This window comes from Dendropsophus ebraccatus, chromosome 2 (assembly GCF_027789765.1).
Source record: "Dendropsophus ebraccatus isolate aDenEbr1 chromosome 2, aDenEbr1.pat, whole genome shotgun sequence".
Classification (NCBI taxonomy): Eukaryota; Metazoa; Chordata; class Amphibia; order Anura; family Hylidae; genus Dendropsophus; species Dendropsophus ebraccatus.
The window spans coordinates 139086742-139102359 of NC_091455.1; the positions used below are offsets into that span (position 1 = coordinate 139086742).

The 15618-nt window shown below is 40.7% G+C and overlaps 1 protein-coding gene across 5 annotated transcripts in view; it reads left to right on the plus strand.

Annotated features, from left to right (window-relative positions):
- HECW1 (HECT, C2 and WW domain containing E3 ubiquitin protein ligase 1) overlaps positions 1–15618 on the plus strand; it is a 270057-nt gene that overhangs the window by 160000 nt on the left and 94439 nt on the right. For all 5 annotated transcript variants that reach the window (XM_069960322.1, XM_069960326.1, XM_069960324.1 and 2 more), the window contains one exon: positions 2228–2322. In XM_069960322.1, the coding sequence (XP_069816423.1) occupies positions 2228–2322 (95 nt within the window). The remainder of the gene's footprint in view (positions 1–2227; positions 2323–15618) is intronic.

The window sequence follows — 15618 nt, forward strand, 5'->3', positions numbered from 1 at the left end:
TAAAATGGTAACGCTAAACAAATACACTTTTTCAGATGTCGTTTTTTTGGACAGTAATCATTTCTCACCCAAATAAGTAGTTGGCAATTAATTATGAAATAACGGCTGCGGATTTGAAATAATGTCCGTTATTGAGGCACAAAATGACGGCCTTCCAAAAAAACAGCTGTCAAATGGCCAAAAAAAACAGTATATGGTCATGGCCTTAAGACTGAGTATTTCATTAAAACATAACTAACACTTCCTTCCATACTTGATATTATGCATTCACTCTTCTTCCTCCAGTTCTGAGCTGCTGCTTTCTGCTGAAGACACAAAAAACTGTGTGAGCTTTTCTCTCCATCTCCATCTCCCTCTCCTCCCCCTCCATTTTGAGACAGCTGATGTAAACAGGCCCATGTCTGCAACTTTGTTATGCCAGGAGGATTAATCACATTGCGTTCATTAGCAACTTGACCTCAGATTAACCCTTCCAGCATTACAAAGAAGCTACAAAGTTCCAGATCATGGTTATGTTTACACAACATCAAAAAAAGAGAAAAGGTGTCCGCTTTTGCTATACAAAAATACATCAGTTTTTACCACGATTTAATTGACTTCAAAGCAATTCATAGAAGTCAATAAGATGATGGACGTCCAATGCACACAGTGTATAAAACGGCGGATGTTGTCTGCGCGGACGTCAAAATAATGATCATGACAATTATTTTCGGACATCTTTTGCAAACAGCGGACATTATTTTTTAGTTGTTCACACACCGTTTTTCTTTTATCAGCGTCCTTTACCGTTTCTACTAAATTTAATGGACTTTTCAATTAAAGACACTTCTAAAGACCAATAGTAAACCCAAACTAGAATAATGTACCAAAAGCTAAAGGCCAGACAGCTAAATGATTTTTGTGTCTTCAGCAGAAATCAGCTTTCTGCTGAATTGTTAGTCTCACCATGGGCGGCAACATATGAAAATGTATGTTTCAGTGGATTACCCCTTTAAGGCAGAGTTCACACTGTTTACCAGTGGCGTAGGTACCATAGAGGCAGGGTAGGCAGTTGCTATGGGGCCCATGCAGGAGGGGGGCCCCGGGGGAGAGGTAAGAGTGTGTGTTCTTCTGCTTAACCCCATATGTACTGCAGTGTGTAAGTGACCCAATGTTTACTTACATGCTGCAACACAAAAAAAATTGTTAACAAGCAGAGGCCAGAGATCTCTGCTGCACTGTTCTGATAACCCCTGGCCTCTGTTCTCCAGCTGCGCAATCAAGTAGGAAAGTAAAATGTGCAGAGGTCAGGGGTTATGAGTGCACCAGCAGTAAAGCAGATATGTCCTTATCTTCGGAACTTTTGGGTCACTTACACACTGCAGTGCAGTGCTTTGTGTGGTGCGTAGGGGAAGGGGCCCCATAAAATTTTTTTGCTATGGGGCCCTGTGAATCCTAGCTACGCCCCTGATGTTTACCTAGTATGTTATAGGTATCTACTGCAGTGTACTGTACTGGCAGTATTTAAGGGGCATTTCCTGCATGCATATGTTTATTTAGGGGGACTCTATAAGTATTGTGTGCTGCACATACTGCTAATTAAAAGTACATGTGCAGAAAATGGACTGAACATTACTAATTTACATTGTTTGAGCAGTTAAACTGATTGGGTCCACTAGCAGTTTTCTTTAGTATACTGTATGTAGGCCTCCCTTTTTGACTGGATGCCAACATAAACCTACAATGTACTGGATAAACGCAGTGTGAATCCAGCTTTACTGCAAATAGATACATTCAGACAGTTTTGGTGATACTATAAGGCTATGTTCACCTACGGTAAAATAAAAGCAAAATACGGCTATTTTACAATAGTAAAATAATGTGCTACATTAGTCTCTGGAAAAATGTCAGTCTGTGCACACATTATTAAAATAAAATATTTATTCACAATGTAACCCTGACCTCTGTTTTCCCAAAGATTTTAAGACAATGTTCACACACCGTAAAATACCAAAATATAGTCGTAATTTTAAATAAAAATAAAACAATGTGTGAATAGGTAAAAAGCAGAGGTGTGTGAACATATTCTAAATGTCAAGGAAAATGTACAGATGTTTTTATGCACTTTCTCCTAGGCACTTTATTAAGAATGCACACTCTTTATCATTATTCTTGACTGTATTAAGATCTTGGTCTATCTTCCTATGATAAATGTTCAATGATTGACTCAATTTATTCTTTCTTTTAGCGGAAACTAAGATATGTTTTAAGTACTACCATGGTGTGAGTGGAGCTTTACGTGCTACAACCCCCAGCATCACTGTGAAAAACCCTTCTGCCCCAGTAAGTTATTGCTTTACAATCATATGTGGATGCATATATTTTATGTTTGTCCTAATGTGTAGTCTTCTGGATGTGTATATGTTGCATTTGTTACAGCATTTTGGCCATAATTTTGCTGTGATTTTTCAGAATTACTGTAAAAATTTTGCATTTTACCCCGGTCTGGCTAACTGCAATAAAATAGCACCATTTTGCAGTGATTTTAGGAAAATCACAAGACAAAAAAAAAAAAAAAACGTAAAAAATGCAGGTGAGGTGTATTACTATTATATATCATGAACCTATAGAGATTGTAGCAGCATGCAGATAAAACTGGGCAGGGAGGGTCTGTGAGCTGCCAGAAAGCATCTGGTAGGTAATGATGTCTTCCGGTAGTTTGTAGGAAGGTGACGTGACAGATCACTTCCTGTGACGAAGTAAACCATGTCATTTTTTAATGATCTGACAGCTGGTCACATGCGACACCTACTGTAATGAAATGTATGGGGACAGCTCTGCTTTAATGAAACAGACACTGTGGGATTAGTGATATTGAATGTGCATTATATGGTCAAAAATAATTAAAAAAAAACTAGGGTGCTTCTTTATTAGTGAGTGTACTCATATAAAGACTGTGTGATTAGCATGTCCGCTATAACAAAGCAAAGAAGTAGACACAATGTAGAAGAAATAGCATTTTTTCATATTTTGCTTCTAAACATATGTTCAGCGCTTTGACTATACATAGGCTGGTACAATTTAAAGTGTACCTGTCATAAAAAATAACTTTTGACATGTCATCAGGCATGCCAAATGTTATTGATCACAGCCAGTCTTCCTGCTGAGACCTTTTATGATCGAAAGATATAGATGAGGAGAGAGCGAGGCAGATGGTCACCCACTCCCCAGTCGTATCTTTTGACAATGTAAGTCTATGGGGCTACATTGTTGGAATTATAGGCTTGCCAGGAAGTGGATCGTGTTGTTGTCCTTTCTCCCCAGCTATACCCTCTATATCTCTCCTGTGAGACCAGCTGTGATCAATAACATGCCATAGCTTGTGTGCTCCAGGGATGAACGGAAGACTTATGCTAGATGTGTCCATCTTTTGTAAAATTTTATAAAATTATTTTGTGCATTGTGTCATGCAAGACATCTGCAATGTTTATGGCTTTTTCCCATTTCGGGAACATACCAGGGAAAGACTGCCCCAGGGAAAGATCATGACCATTATTAGCGGCCATCTATATAACAAGATGGTCGCCTTTGCCCAATGTGTTCCCAAAGTGGGAACATAGCTTAAAGTGTCACTGTCGTGTTTTTTCCCCCCAGAAATCAAAAGTAATTGGGTTTATTAGGCAAATATGCCATTATCTGCATTCAAAAAGACTTTCCCCAGCCCCCCTCCCTCCTCTCTCTCATCCACTGCTCATTATCAGGAAATCGACTCTTTTACAGCAGTCGAGCCCTGTGTGACCTATGGAGAGGAAATGGGGGAGGAGGGAGATAAGTCGTCAGCAGAGAGTAGAGAACAAAGGATTACACAGTGGGAGCTGGGCAAAAGCCGGTATTCAGAGGTCAGAGAGGTCAGTGCTGACTTCAGAGGAGATAGCCCGGTGATGTAGCTGTAAATTAACTCTTTGTTTTCCTGTTTTGGTGTCTCATCTCCCTCCACCCCTCCCCTCTCCATAAGAGAACTATGAAGACAGGGGGAGAGCTTCAAACTGCTTTTTCATGAAAAAAATACATTTTTCAGCTAATAAACCCAATTACAACATTTCTTAAAATCGCTTGTACTTTTGATTTCTGCAAAAAAAAAAATTAAACAACAGTGACACTTTAAATGTCACTGCACTTCATATGTATGTGAAGACCTCCTTGGTATGGATTATTCTTTAGGAAATGTAGTGTCCCATAAAAAGCTTTATGTTTCTGCATTACTCTGCTAATTCAGGTTAAAAATATCACAATGTCCGGTTTACTCCACAAACAGAAGGCTTTACATAGTCAGGCCTAGTTGTAGCATTCAGACCTTCTCATGTTTGTTGCTTCCTTTTATTGACTCCAGAGGATTCCAGTCAAGAACACTTAGCGTAATTGGCATTACTTCATCGTCTGGAACCAATACTCAGCTTAGACCTTGCGAACACTACACCTATGGGAATGCTGTCTCAGCTGGTGCTTCTATTGGGTATTATATGCTGAGTGTAGGCATTATATAACCATGGCTCCATTATGTGTTATTAGGAGGTGTTACCCAAGTCAACTGAAAATCAGTCACTCTATAGTCACTTTACATCTCTTGGAAATTAAGTGTACTGTATTTTTTCCCTTTTTTTTTTTTTATTCATTACTGTCATTTATATAAACTTTTGACAGGTTGCTCAGACTTGTCAAAAGTTTAGATCTCACTAGGTCTCAGTACTGAGATCCACTACTATCATACTATATAGCTGGGTGAGACTTATGGAAGCGCTCTGCATTCTGTGCCTGTTCAATTTGACTGATTATAGAAGTCAAGCTCCGTTATAGTCTATGGCTAGGTTCACATTATGTAAAAATGACGGTCGCCTGGAGTAACAGATGTTATTTTCGCAATGACAGTCATTGTTATGAAAGATTATCATCATTTTTACATAGTGGGAACCCAGCATATGCCTGACTCCTGTAATCAATCTGATCAGCCAGCCAGTCCTCCAGCCAGCCAGCCAGCCAGCCAGCCAGAGAGTGGAGTGTGCTGATGTACACTTCACCCAGCTATAACTCATAATCATAGTGGGATTCAGGACTGAGATCCATTCTTTTAACATGTGTGAATAACATGTCAAAGGTATATTTAAATGACAACACCACTTTAAATCCTAGTGCACCATGTGTGCAACTGCAAATTCATAAGGTTCTATGGCAAATTCAAAGGTGTCTCCTAAACACATGAAGAGATAGATAGTAATATATCATAAGTTCTGTAAAACATGTTACTGCATAATAAAGTCTATGGAATATGCACCACGGGTCTCTAGCAGAGAACAGATGCAAATGGAAAGCCCTTTTGGCTGAGATCAAGTGTAGTATCTGTCTAATATTGCTAATCCTATAAATCCCCATGATAATTATTTTAAAAATGTTAATCTTTGCTTCCTGGATGCTTTCCTAAAAAAAAAAAAAAGCATTAATCCCAGTATACAATTTTATCTTTAGAGTGGTTCTACAAAAGTGATTTTTTTTAGTAATCACTTTAGAAATCACTAGTAAGCTAGGTTCACACTATGTAACAATGATGGCTGTCTTTTATAATAAAAAAATTTAAGATTTGTAATAAAAAAAAGTGATCAAAAAGTTGCAAGGAAGTTACCAATAGAAAGTACCTATCATGGCGCAAAAAATAACACCTCAAATAGCCCTGTAGACCAAAATATAAAAGCATTATATGGCTGGTAAGAGCAATTTTAAACACACTTAGCTTTTTTTTTTTTTTTTTTTTGGAAGACTTTAATTTTTTAATCGCAAAAAATAAGGGTTCATGTGGGTCTGTAGGTGATAAATGCAAGCGCTACAGCCTTTTAAAGCGAATGCATCATCAGGTACATTTGCTTTAATATTTCCCCTAAATATAACGGTGCCAGTGCAGGGAAGCCGGTGCCATGGTTTGTTTGTTTTTTCTTTTTTTTAAATAACATTTTATTTAGGTTTTTTTCCAGTTTAAGGGTATGTTCACACTTACCGGATCTGCAGCTGATTTTCTGCTGCGGATCCGCAGCAGATCCGCAGCAGATTCCATTTAGATTCTGTAGGTGTGAACGCACCCTTACAAAAACAACAACAAAAATCAGTCTACAAATTAGTCTGAGTGGAAGAAAAGGAAGGGGGGTACAGAGCTTCAGTGAGGTACACATAACTTCACAGTAAAACAACAGTTAGGAAAAACAGTGCATCACAGTTCACCCACTAATAAAAGGGTCATAACAGCCCATCTAGCATGCTCATCAATGGCCATCGTGTCAAGAAATCTGAGGCCACAACAGTGAACTCCTCATTTATAGTATGTTATCTTGTTAATAGACTCGTTTTCACCCTCCCAAAGGTTAAAGACCATCAGATGGTGGGATAACAGCCTATCAAATTAAACTATAGGCAAATACAGAAAAACAATATCAATAAACAAAACAATAATACAAAAACACACACACACAAAAAAGGAGTCCTGTATCCTGGTACATAAACATTAGCATAGGTGAGGGTGGTGATGTTCGACCAGATTACCTATATGGGGGTCTGCTATATTACAGAGGTCAATGCGTCCACGTTTGGAGGTGTCAAGTCAGATAAAGATCATAGATGGCTTGGGGTTCTGAAGGAGCCCTATATTTTAAGGATTCCCAGGGATCCCTTCAAGTCCTCAGTCAAGTACCATGTAGATTGGGTAAAAGGTTGGACTATGAAGGTTAGCTCAGTTGTAGGGATATATTTGGAAATGAAAGGTTTCCATTTGCGGAAAAGGGGACCTGTGAGAGTTTTTTTTAAATCTCAGAGCCAACCTGCGCTCTACATAAAATAGGTCCTGTAAATTAGTAATTGCTCGTAATAAGGTTGAAGGGGGACGGCGTATCCATTCCGTCATTATACATCACTTGGCGACTATAAATCTGATGAAGATATCGTATGCAAAGTGTGGGAAATATCGGTAGGATTTTTCCATCCCCCTCCTTAAGTAGGCCAACATGAAACAGCCTCTGTCGGGGATAATGTATAAGTATGAGGGGTTAGCTCCTGTATAAGGTTGGACACTTCCCTCCAATAGGACTCCAAACGCTGACAGGACCATATTCCAAGAAAAAGGTTTATTGGGCCCCGTGTATGGCCCCGTTCTATTCCCGGACACCAGCAGCATGTGTCAGCACTTCCCTGTCAATCATCTTTGGCCAGGCAACATCATAGACTTATAAATTCACTACCTGCACTTATCCCAGCTCATTCTCCTGTTCCTGTGACATGCCACAAGTTTTGGTTTGATGACAGGTGTGCTTGAATTGGTTCCAGGTCGATCATTGTGTGTTGCGATCATTGTGTGTGTCTATTGAAAACTGGATGTTAATGTCAATCTAAAATAAGAAAGGTGAAGAATGAAGACAAAAAGCATAAAATTGTCTTGACAAAGCATGTCCTTACTTTGTTTACTTAGAAAGAGCAACTGAAAACTGGTCAAACACTTTTTAGAGGGAAGGGAGCATAGGTGGGCAGGTAGGGCACATACCCCATCGCTTACATCATTGTTAGTGGCACGTTGCCTATTTCCCCAGGATGATGTGCAGCCTATAACAACTGTTTTAATGCCTGTATAAAATATGTGATCAACAAATGAAAATGTGTCAGTCATTGGCTGGTCTCTAATTGCATAACCAGTATTTTATCCTTTTCAGTTAACAATTGCCTCATGTAATATGCTCTGCTTCCTAATGCTGCGTTTACACAGAACGATTATCGTTTGAATTTTCCCGATAACGATTGCATTCGAGCAATAATTGGCTTATTTAAACACAGCGAACGATCAAGAGACGAGCTTCTCAAAACGTTGTTGGTCGTTCGCTAAAAATTGGCCGATCAATTTGTGTAAACAGCCTTTCACCAATTCATCATTTGTGTGAGATAAGCTTAATCGATCCTAAAATGATCGCAATAACAATTTTTTAAAACGATATATTGTTCAGTCTAAACTCTGATTGTTATAAAAACAAATCGTTATTTCGAAATTGTTAATTGTTCGATTTAACGAATTATCGCTCCATGTAAACGCAGCATAGCTGTTAGAGAAACTACAAATCCCAGCAGGTTTTCAAGGCCTGATGACACAATGCCCTTTAGGGTGTGTTCACACATATAGGATTAGCAGCAGATTTGATGGCACAGATTTGATGCTGTGTTCAGTCATTTAGTTACATTGATATCTGAAATCTGCTGTGGATCCTGTACGTGTGAACGCACCCTAACATCCAATAGCATAACAATGCTTCCTGATCAGGCTCAGTGTCAAGTCTAAATAACTGTAATAATATGGTAATAGCAAGAATGTTGCATATAGAATAAAATATGACTCCTGGAAAATGTTACTGCAGGTTTCACTCTTGCCTACATCCCCAGCTATAGGTTATATGTATTACGTGCATATGGATAAAATTGATGCTATGTCACAGAAATACAATTTGAGTGGAAAGGATAAGACGTTTTTTTTTGCCATTTGCTGCTGTGTTTAATAAACACTCTGGGGGAGATTTATCAAACATGGTGTAAAGTGAAACTGTCTCAGTTGCCCCTAGCAACCAATCAGATTCCACCTTTCATTTTCCAAAGAGCCTGTGAGGAATGAAAGGTGGAATCTGATTGGTTGCTAGGGGCAACTGAGCCAGTTTCACTTTACACCATGTTTGATAAATCTCCCCCCTTTGTTTTGTCTTCTTTTCCTCCCTCCCATATTCTTGGGGGTGTTAATGTGCGTTTTTCTATTTATGCAGGAAGTATTACACATCTATTGTTTGTAATAATAATAACAACAGTTTATATGATACTTGCCAGCGCACAGTAGATGTTTTTATGCTTTGAAATCTGTTTCTGGCAGTTAAATGGATAGCTCTGCTGGTGTTTATATAGATATAAGTGAATTGAAATAATCCTGTTTGCTGAAATCATATTGATACATTCTCTGCGTATCTTGGATGAGCACGGAGTATACAAATTGTCAGTTTGGCACAGGGGCCTTTGGATATTTTAGGCAGCTGTCAGAATAATTATGAAAAATGTTGAGCTTCGCAATCATATTTACAGGGCACTTGCTATCCATCTCAGATACACCAACTTTTGCTTCCGCTCCATTTGTGCTGACATCAAATCCTAAGGATGCGTTCTTACTGTGTAACATGTAGAGTGCCACAACCTGTTAGCAGACAGAGCAATGAAGTACTCATTTACTCAGATCAGAATATGAGGCCATACAGTAGTCTCTACAAACCATACTGATCAGACATACAGTGCAAACCTCACAACTACTAGTGAATAGAAAGAGGGACATATTAAGCAGTGCAGTACTTATATATTGGTTATATATTGGTTAGCCTGTAGCCATGCCCACAGTTCTTGCCCAAGTACATGTACCAGATCAGACATTCTGATGAGTACGTGATTGCGGAAGAGCATTGCATTTAGTGACTCACAGGTGGCATTTTCTCTGAGTGGAGTTAGTCGATATCTTTTTACCTTGATATTGAGAATCCTTAGCACCAGGTCATGATTTGTTAGCTTTTTTGGTCTTTTTTGGAATATACAACCTGATATCAGGTGAATGGCTCCTCACTAAACATTAATTTACTGAAAAGTGTAATCCACCAGACAAGGGTGTCACTAGCATCAGGCAACTGGGGCACAAGCACCAGATTTTTAACCCACTGCCCTGGATTTTCAGATCCGTCAGCTTCCTACTCCCCAGTTAACCCCTTAAGGACAGAGCCTGAAATGGCCTTAAGGACAGAGACAAATTTTATGAATATGACCAGTGTCACTTTATTCATTTATAACTTCGGGATGCTTTTACCTATCCGGCTGATTCTGAGATTGTTTTCTCGTGACATATTGTACTTTACATTTCTGGTAAACTGGAGTCGATACTTTTAAGAATCTTTATGAAAAAAAACAAAATAACGTCAAAAATTGTGAAAAAAATGCATTTGAAACTTTTCTGCTTATACAGAAAATGGTTATGCCACCTAAATTATATATTAAATAGCATTAGCAACATGTCTATTTTATGTTGGCGGCATTTATTAAACTATATTTCATTTTTTTTAGACATTAGCAGCAATTTTCCAAATTTTCAGTAAAATTTCAAAATCAGATATTTTTAGGGACCTGTTCAGGTTTAAAAGTGTATTTGAGGGGACTGTATGTTAGAAAGCCCCACAAAGCACCCCATTTCAGAAACTGCACCCCCCAAACTCTGCAAAAGCATATCCAGAAAGTGTTTTAACCCTTTAGGGGAGTCACAGAAATAAAAGCTAAGTGTGCAAGAAATTTGAACATTTTAATTTTCTGTGCAGAGATTTTATTGTAATCCAATATCTTTCATAATGATAAACCTATTAGCAGAGAAATGCACCCCAATATTGATTGCTCCGTTTCTGCAGTTTATAGAAATACCCCATATGTGGCCCTATTGCATTGTTTGACGCAACCACAAGCCTCAGATATAAAGGAGCGCCTAGTGAATTTCAATGCCTCCGTTTTATTTGGTCATTTTTGACTGTACCACTTAAGGTTGGCAGAGGCTCTGGGGTGTCAAAACATAAAAAACACCACTAAAGGGACACCATTTAGAAAACTACACCCCTCGAGGAATGTAACAAGGGGTGCAGTGAGCATTTGAACCCCACAGGTGCTTCATAGATTTTCAGTACAATGTGGTGTAAAAAAGGATAAATTCTATTTTTTACACTAAAACGTTGTTCTAGCCTTCATTTTTCATTTTTACAAGGGGATAAAAGAAAAAAAAAACATCAAACGTGTAGCGCAGTTTCTCCCGAGTACAGAAATACCTCACATGTGGACATAAAGTGCCAAGCGGGCGCAGGACAAGCCTCCAAAGGGAAGGAGCGCCAATTGGCTTTTGAAAGCTAAATTTCACTGGAATGGATTTCAAGGGCCATGGCGCATTTACAGAGCCCTCGTGCTGCCAAAACACTGGAAACCCCCCACAAGTGACCCCATTCTGGTAACTACACCCCTCAAGGAATCTAACATGGGGTGCAGTGAGCATATGGACCCCACTGGTGACCGGCACAAATGTGGAACCATGTGACGTAAAAGAGTAATTTCCCCTGAGTATGAAAATACCCCACATGTGGACATAATGTGCCATATGGGCACAGGACAAGCCACCAAAGGGACAGAGCGCCATTTAGAGGCTGGAATGGAGGATGGAGGCCATGTCGCAATTACAAAGTTCCTGTGCTGCTAGGACAGTGGAAACCCCCCACAAGTGACCCCATTCTGTAAACTACACCCCATAAGGAATCTAACAAGGGGTGCAGTGAGCATATGTAGAACATGTAGAAATTTTTTTATTTTTATGGCACAAATGTGCCTGTCACCAGGGGGCCATATCCCCGCTGCCCCCCTTGTTAGATTCCTTATGGGGTGTAGTTTTAGAATGGGGTCACTTGTGGGGGGTTTCTACTGTCCTGGCTGCACAGAGACTTTGTAATTGCATCATGGCAAGTCTCTAATGGGAATGGTGGCCATGCCTATTTAGCTGGGGAAAAGGGACAATTTTAATTTATTTCAGGGTATTAGGCCAATTATTAGTTTATAAGGTTGAAAAATACAGGTGTCCATCAAATTCAACCTGTGTTGATCCAGAGGAAGGCAAAAAAAACCTCGTGAGGCAGACGACAGTAGCCTCATCACTGGGAAAAATTCCTTCCTGACTCCATAATGGCAATCAGAATAATCCCTGGATCAACGTGACCCCTGGAATAGGAATAAGGGACAGAATTTAGAAAATGTAGAACTCCAATGACGTGTGGTACGCCTTGAAGCGATCCAGTATGCAGAGGCCGGGGTGATCAGGACAGGTGTCACTCTGGAAAATGGTGTCCTTCCTGATCCCCCTGTTATGCCACACTCTGCACTTCTTCTGGGGTCTCCCGTTCTCCAGTGTGGGGGACCTCACCTGGAAATTGTTGCCCTGGTGCGATACGGGGTCCCTCATATCCAGAAGCGCTGGGTCCGCTCCATGGCTGCTAAATATTAGGGCTCTATTACTGATTCAGATATTTTTGGATTGTGCCGCAAGCTACAGTAGCTCGGGCAGTGAGGGACCGGAAGAGGGGGGGTGCTGGTATAAAAGTTATCCCCGTACAGGTGGTAACGATCTTACCACTAATTCCAAGAATGGGGGGGCATCTGGGGGCTGGATTCTGGTGTCCCTTCCTTCATACATTCTAAGGGTACTTGCACACTGCGGAATGGCGAAGGATAACCCTTTGTGCATTCCGCAGCTGGCACCCGCCGGCGGACTGATGCAGGCGCGCGTGTCCGCTCGTGTCACACTCCATTCTATGCACGGGCAGATTCCGCCCTCTGTCCAAAGAATGAACGTGTTCATTCTTTGGACGGACGACGGAATCCGCCCGTGCATAGAATGGAGTCTATGACACGGGCGGAGACACGCGGAGACACGTGCCAGCTGCGGAATGCACAAAGGGTTATCCTTCGCCATTCCGCAGTGTGCACGTACCCTAAATCTGTAAGTGTACCCTGAGGTACTCTCACAGAGTTTGTAGAATTTCACGCCATACCGTCATCTCTTATTGGGACGGTACTAGTGGAAAAGACGTGTCTGGGGGGCAGCGTACGCTACGCTACCCCCAGACACGTCACTGGATGATGAGGATGAATGGAGGGAAAAAGGATCCCCCCATTCATCCTCACTGGCTGTTTCAGTGTCGGAGGCAATAATAGTGTATGCTTCCGACACCGAAAACGTTAGGGTGCATAAAAAGGAAAAAAAAAATTTTGGGGAAAAAAAAATAACAAAAAACTCTTTTTAACCCAAAGCAACTGATCAGTGAATAATATTCACTGATCAGCCGCTAGAAGGCAGTAGAGCGACGCTGCCGAAGACTTTCAAAGCCCGCCGAAGCCCGAAGAGCCGAACATTTCCGAAGATTTCCAAAGTTAGACGACGCGGACCCGACGAAACCCGGAATCAACCCGACAAAGACGCGAGGACGCTGTGGACCGCAGATCTTCGCTCCGGACGCCCAGATCAGGTGAGTATAGTGCACCTACACTATACACACCTGTATTGCACCCCTCAGCTACCTAGCTGAGGGGTGCAGAACCCGGGGACACTGTTTTTTAACAGTTTGATCGCCATGATGAGCCGGACGGTACTGGCCGGCCTATCACGGCGATCTTGGGGGTGGCATCGGCGTCATCTTTCCCCAGGACACTAATGGTGATTGGTGCAGTCTCGGACAGCACCAGTCGCCATTGCTTTCCGGGTCATCGGTGAATTTAGCTGCTATATGCTGATCTGTATTGATCAGCATATAGCAGCGATCGTTGGCACAGGGGGGTTAATCACCCCCCGTGCCGACAAGCAGGGATGGCCTGCTATACATTATAGCAGGCCATCTTCCCCGATCGCTGTGTGTGAACACACAGCGATCGGGGAAACATCGGGCGTAAGTGTACGCCCGTTTGCGTTAAGTACCAGGGCGCGGGGTCGTACATTTACACCCGATGTCGTTAAAGGGAATGTGTCACCTATATTTTCTTTTACTGATTAGAGTCAGATACAAAAAAAATAGGTCTTTTATTCTAATCTGTATTATAATCTGTAATTTTTTATTTCCCTTTTTGTACATTGTTATGGTATCTGCCATAGTATCTGCGCTGTTCTTAATAGCATTTAGTGACGTGCTTTACAGAAAGACTCATGGACATAGACTGCAATAAACAGGTTGTCCCCTTGAGATGAATGTAAAACATTACTTAGCGTGCTCTGTGACCTTTAAAAAAGGTCATTCCACAGGGAGCTGTTTATTGTTTCCTCTAAATACTGGTGTCACATGTCATTGCAATGCTGTACAGATCACTTTACAGCAGCCTCCTCTTTTCACTACAGACACAACAGAAACCCTCAGCTTAGTTTTAGCCCCAGTGGTGAGAATGAAAACTGCAAGATACCAGGATTATTTTATAATAAAGATAGAAAAATGCAAAATTAGAAAAAATGTCGCTAAAAATTCATTAAATATGTTTAACATAGAAAAAACATCTAGTGACATTTAGCCCAAACACTGTCTAGGGACAGTGTTTGGGCTAAATAATGGAGACAGCCACCATTTGGATGTATAATGATAGATGGCATCGACCACCAATAGGTAACCAGTCACGGCCCTTATTTCTGAGTCTGGTGGAAACGACCATGAGCTCAGTTTAGCCAAGTATCAGTGTGCTGGTATCCAGGGAGAGCTACGATCACTCCAAGCCCTGTGACAAGTGCCGCAGCGGCACCACAACATCACCTCTTGCATTTAGCATCTTGCACCCCTGGGTCACCACAGTATCTAGTTGTCATTAATGCAGGATCAGTGTATGTTGCAGCTTAGGGGTCAGTGCTTGCTCGCATATATGCATTTTTATGCTATAGCAGGCAGTTAATATGGTATTTTGCTATCACCTCTTTTGGACATATACTTTGTTTACATAGCTGTTGGATTTGCCACCCCACCTCTGTTAGGGAATGTTATGCCATATGCATAATACAGGAGATTTTATTTGTTTTGTTTGTTTTTTTACGGTTATACCCATTATTATACACTCTATAGTATATGTAATAACTTATGCACTTTTTTATACATACTTTTTGTTTATTGCTGATGAGATATTAGAGGTAACCCTTCTGTTTCTATAATGCTTTCTTGTTATGCTATGTTAAAAATCCTGGTAGTTCACACAATATTTTTTAGTCTTGTGGTCCTTATTTTTTTTAACCAAAACTGACAGGGCAAAATTATAAATGAAAGATTTGCCCAGTTTCTGTGTGTTCAACCCTCTCCTGACCAAAACTGACCAAAAGACTTATAGAAATACTGGGGGAGATTTATCAAACATGGTGTAAAGTGAAACTGGCTCAGTTGCCCCTAGCAACCAATCAGATTCCACCTTTTTTTCCCAAAGAGTCTGTGACTAATGAAAGGTGGAATCTGATTGGTTGCTAGGGGCAACTGAGCCAGTTTCACTTTACACCATGTTTGATAAATCTCCCCCAGTATGTGTGAACATAGCTGAAACGTGTCATGCATAAACACATGCTTATTATGACCATTGTTTGACTAATGTATCCACTATTTATATGACATTGGTAATTAATCTTATTTGCTATTTATCTATACAGTGGTGCCTTGGATTACGAGGATAATTCGTTCCAGGACTGTGTTTGTAATTAGAGATGAGCATACCCCGAGCATGCTCGAGTCCATCCGAACTCGATCAATCGGCATTTGATTAGCTGGGGCTGCTGAAGTTGGATAAAGCTCCAAGGTTGTCTGGAAAACATGGATACAGCCAATGACTATATCCATGTTTTTTATAGAGCCTTAGGGCTTTATGCAACTTCAGCAGCCACCGCTAATCAAATGCCGAGCGATCGAGTTCGGATGGATTCGAGCATGCTCGAGGTTCGCTCATCTCTGTTTGTAATCCAAATCACTCTTAAAGCAAAGCAAAGTTTCCCATAAGAAATAATTGAATTGCAGAAAATTG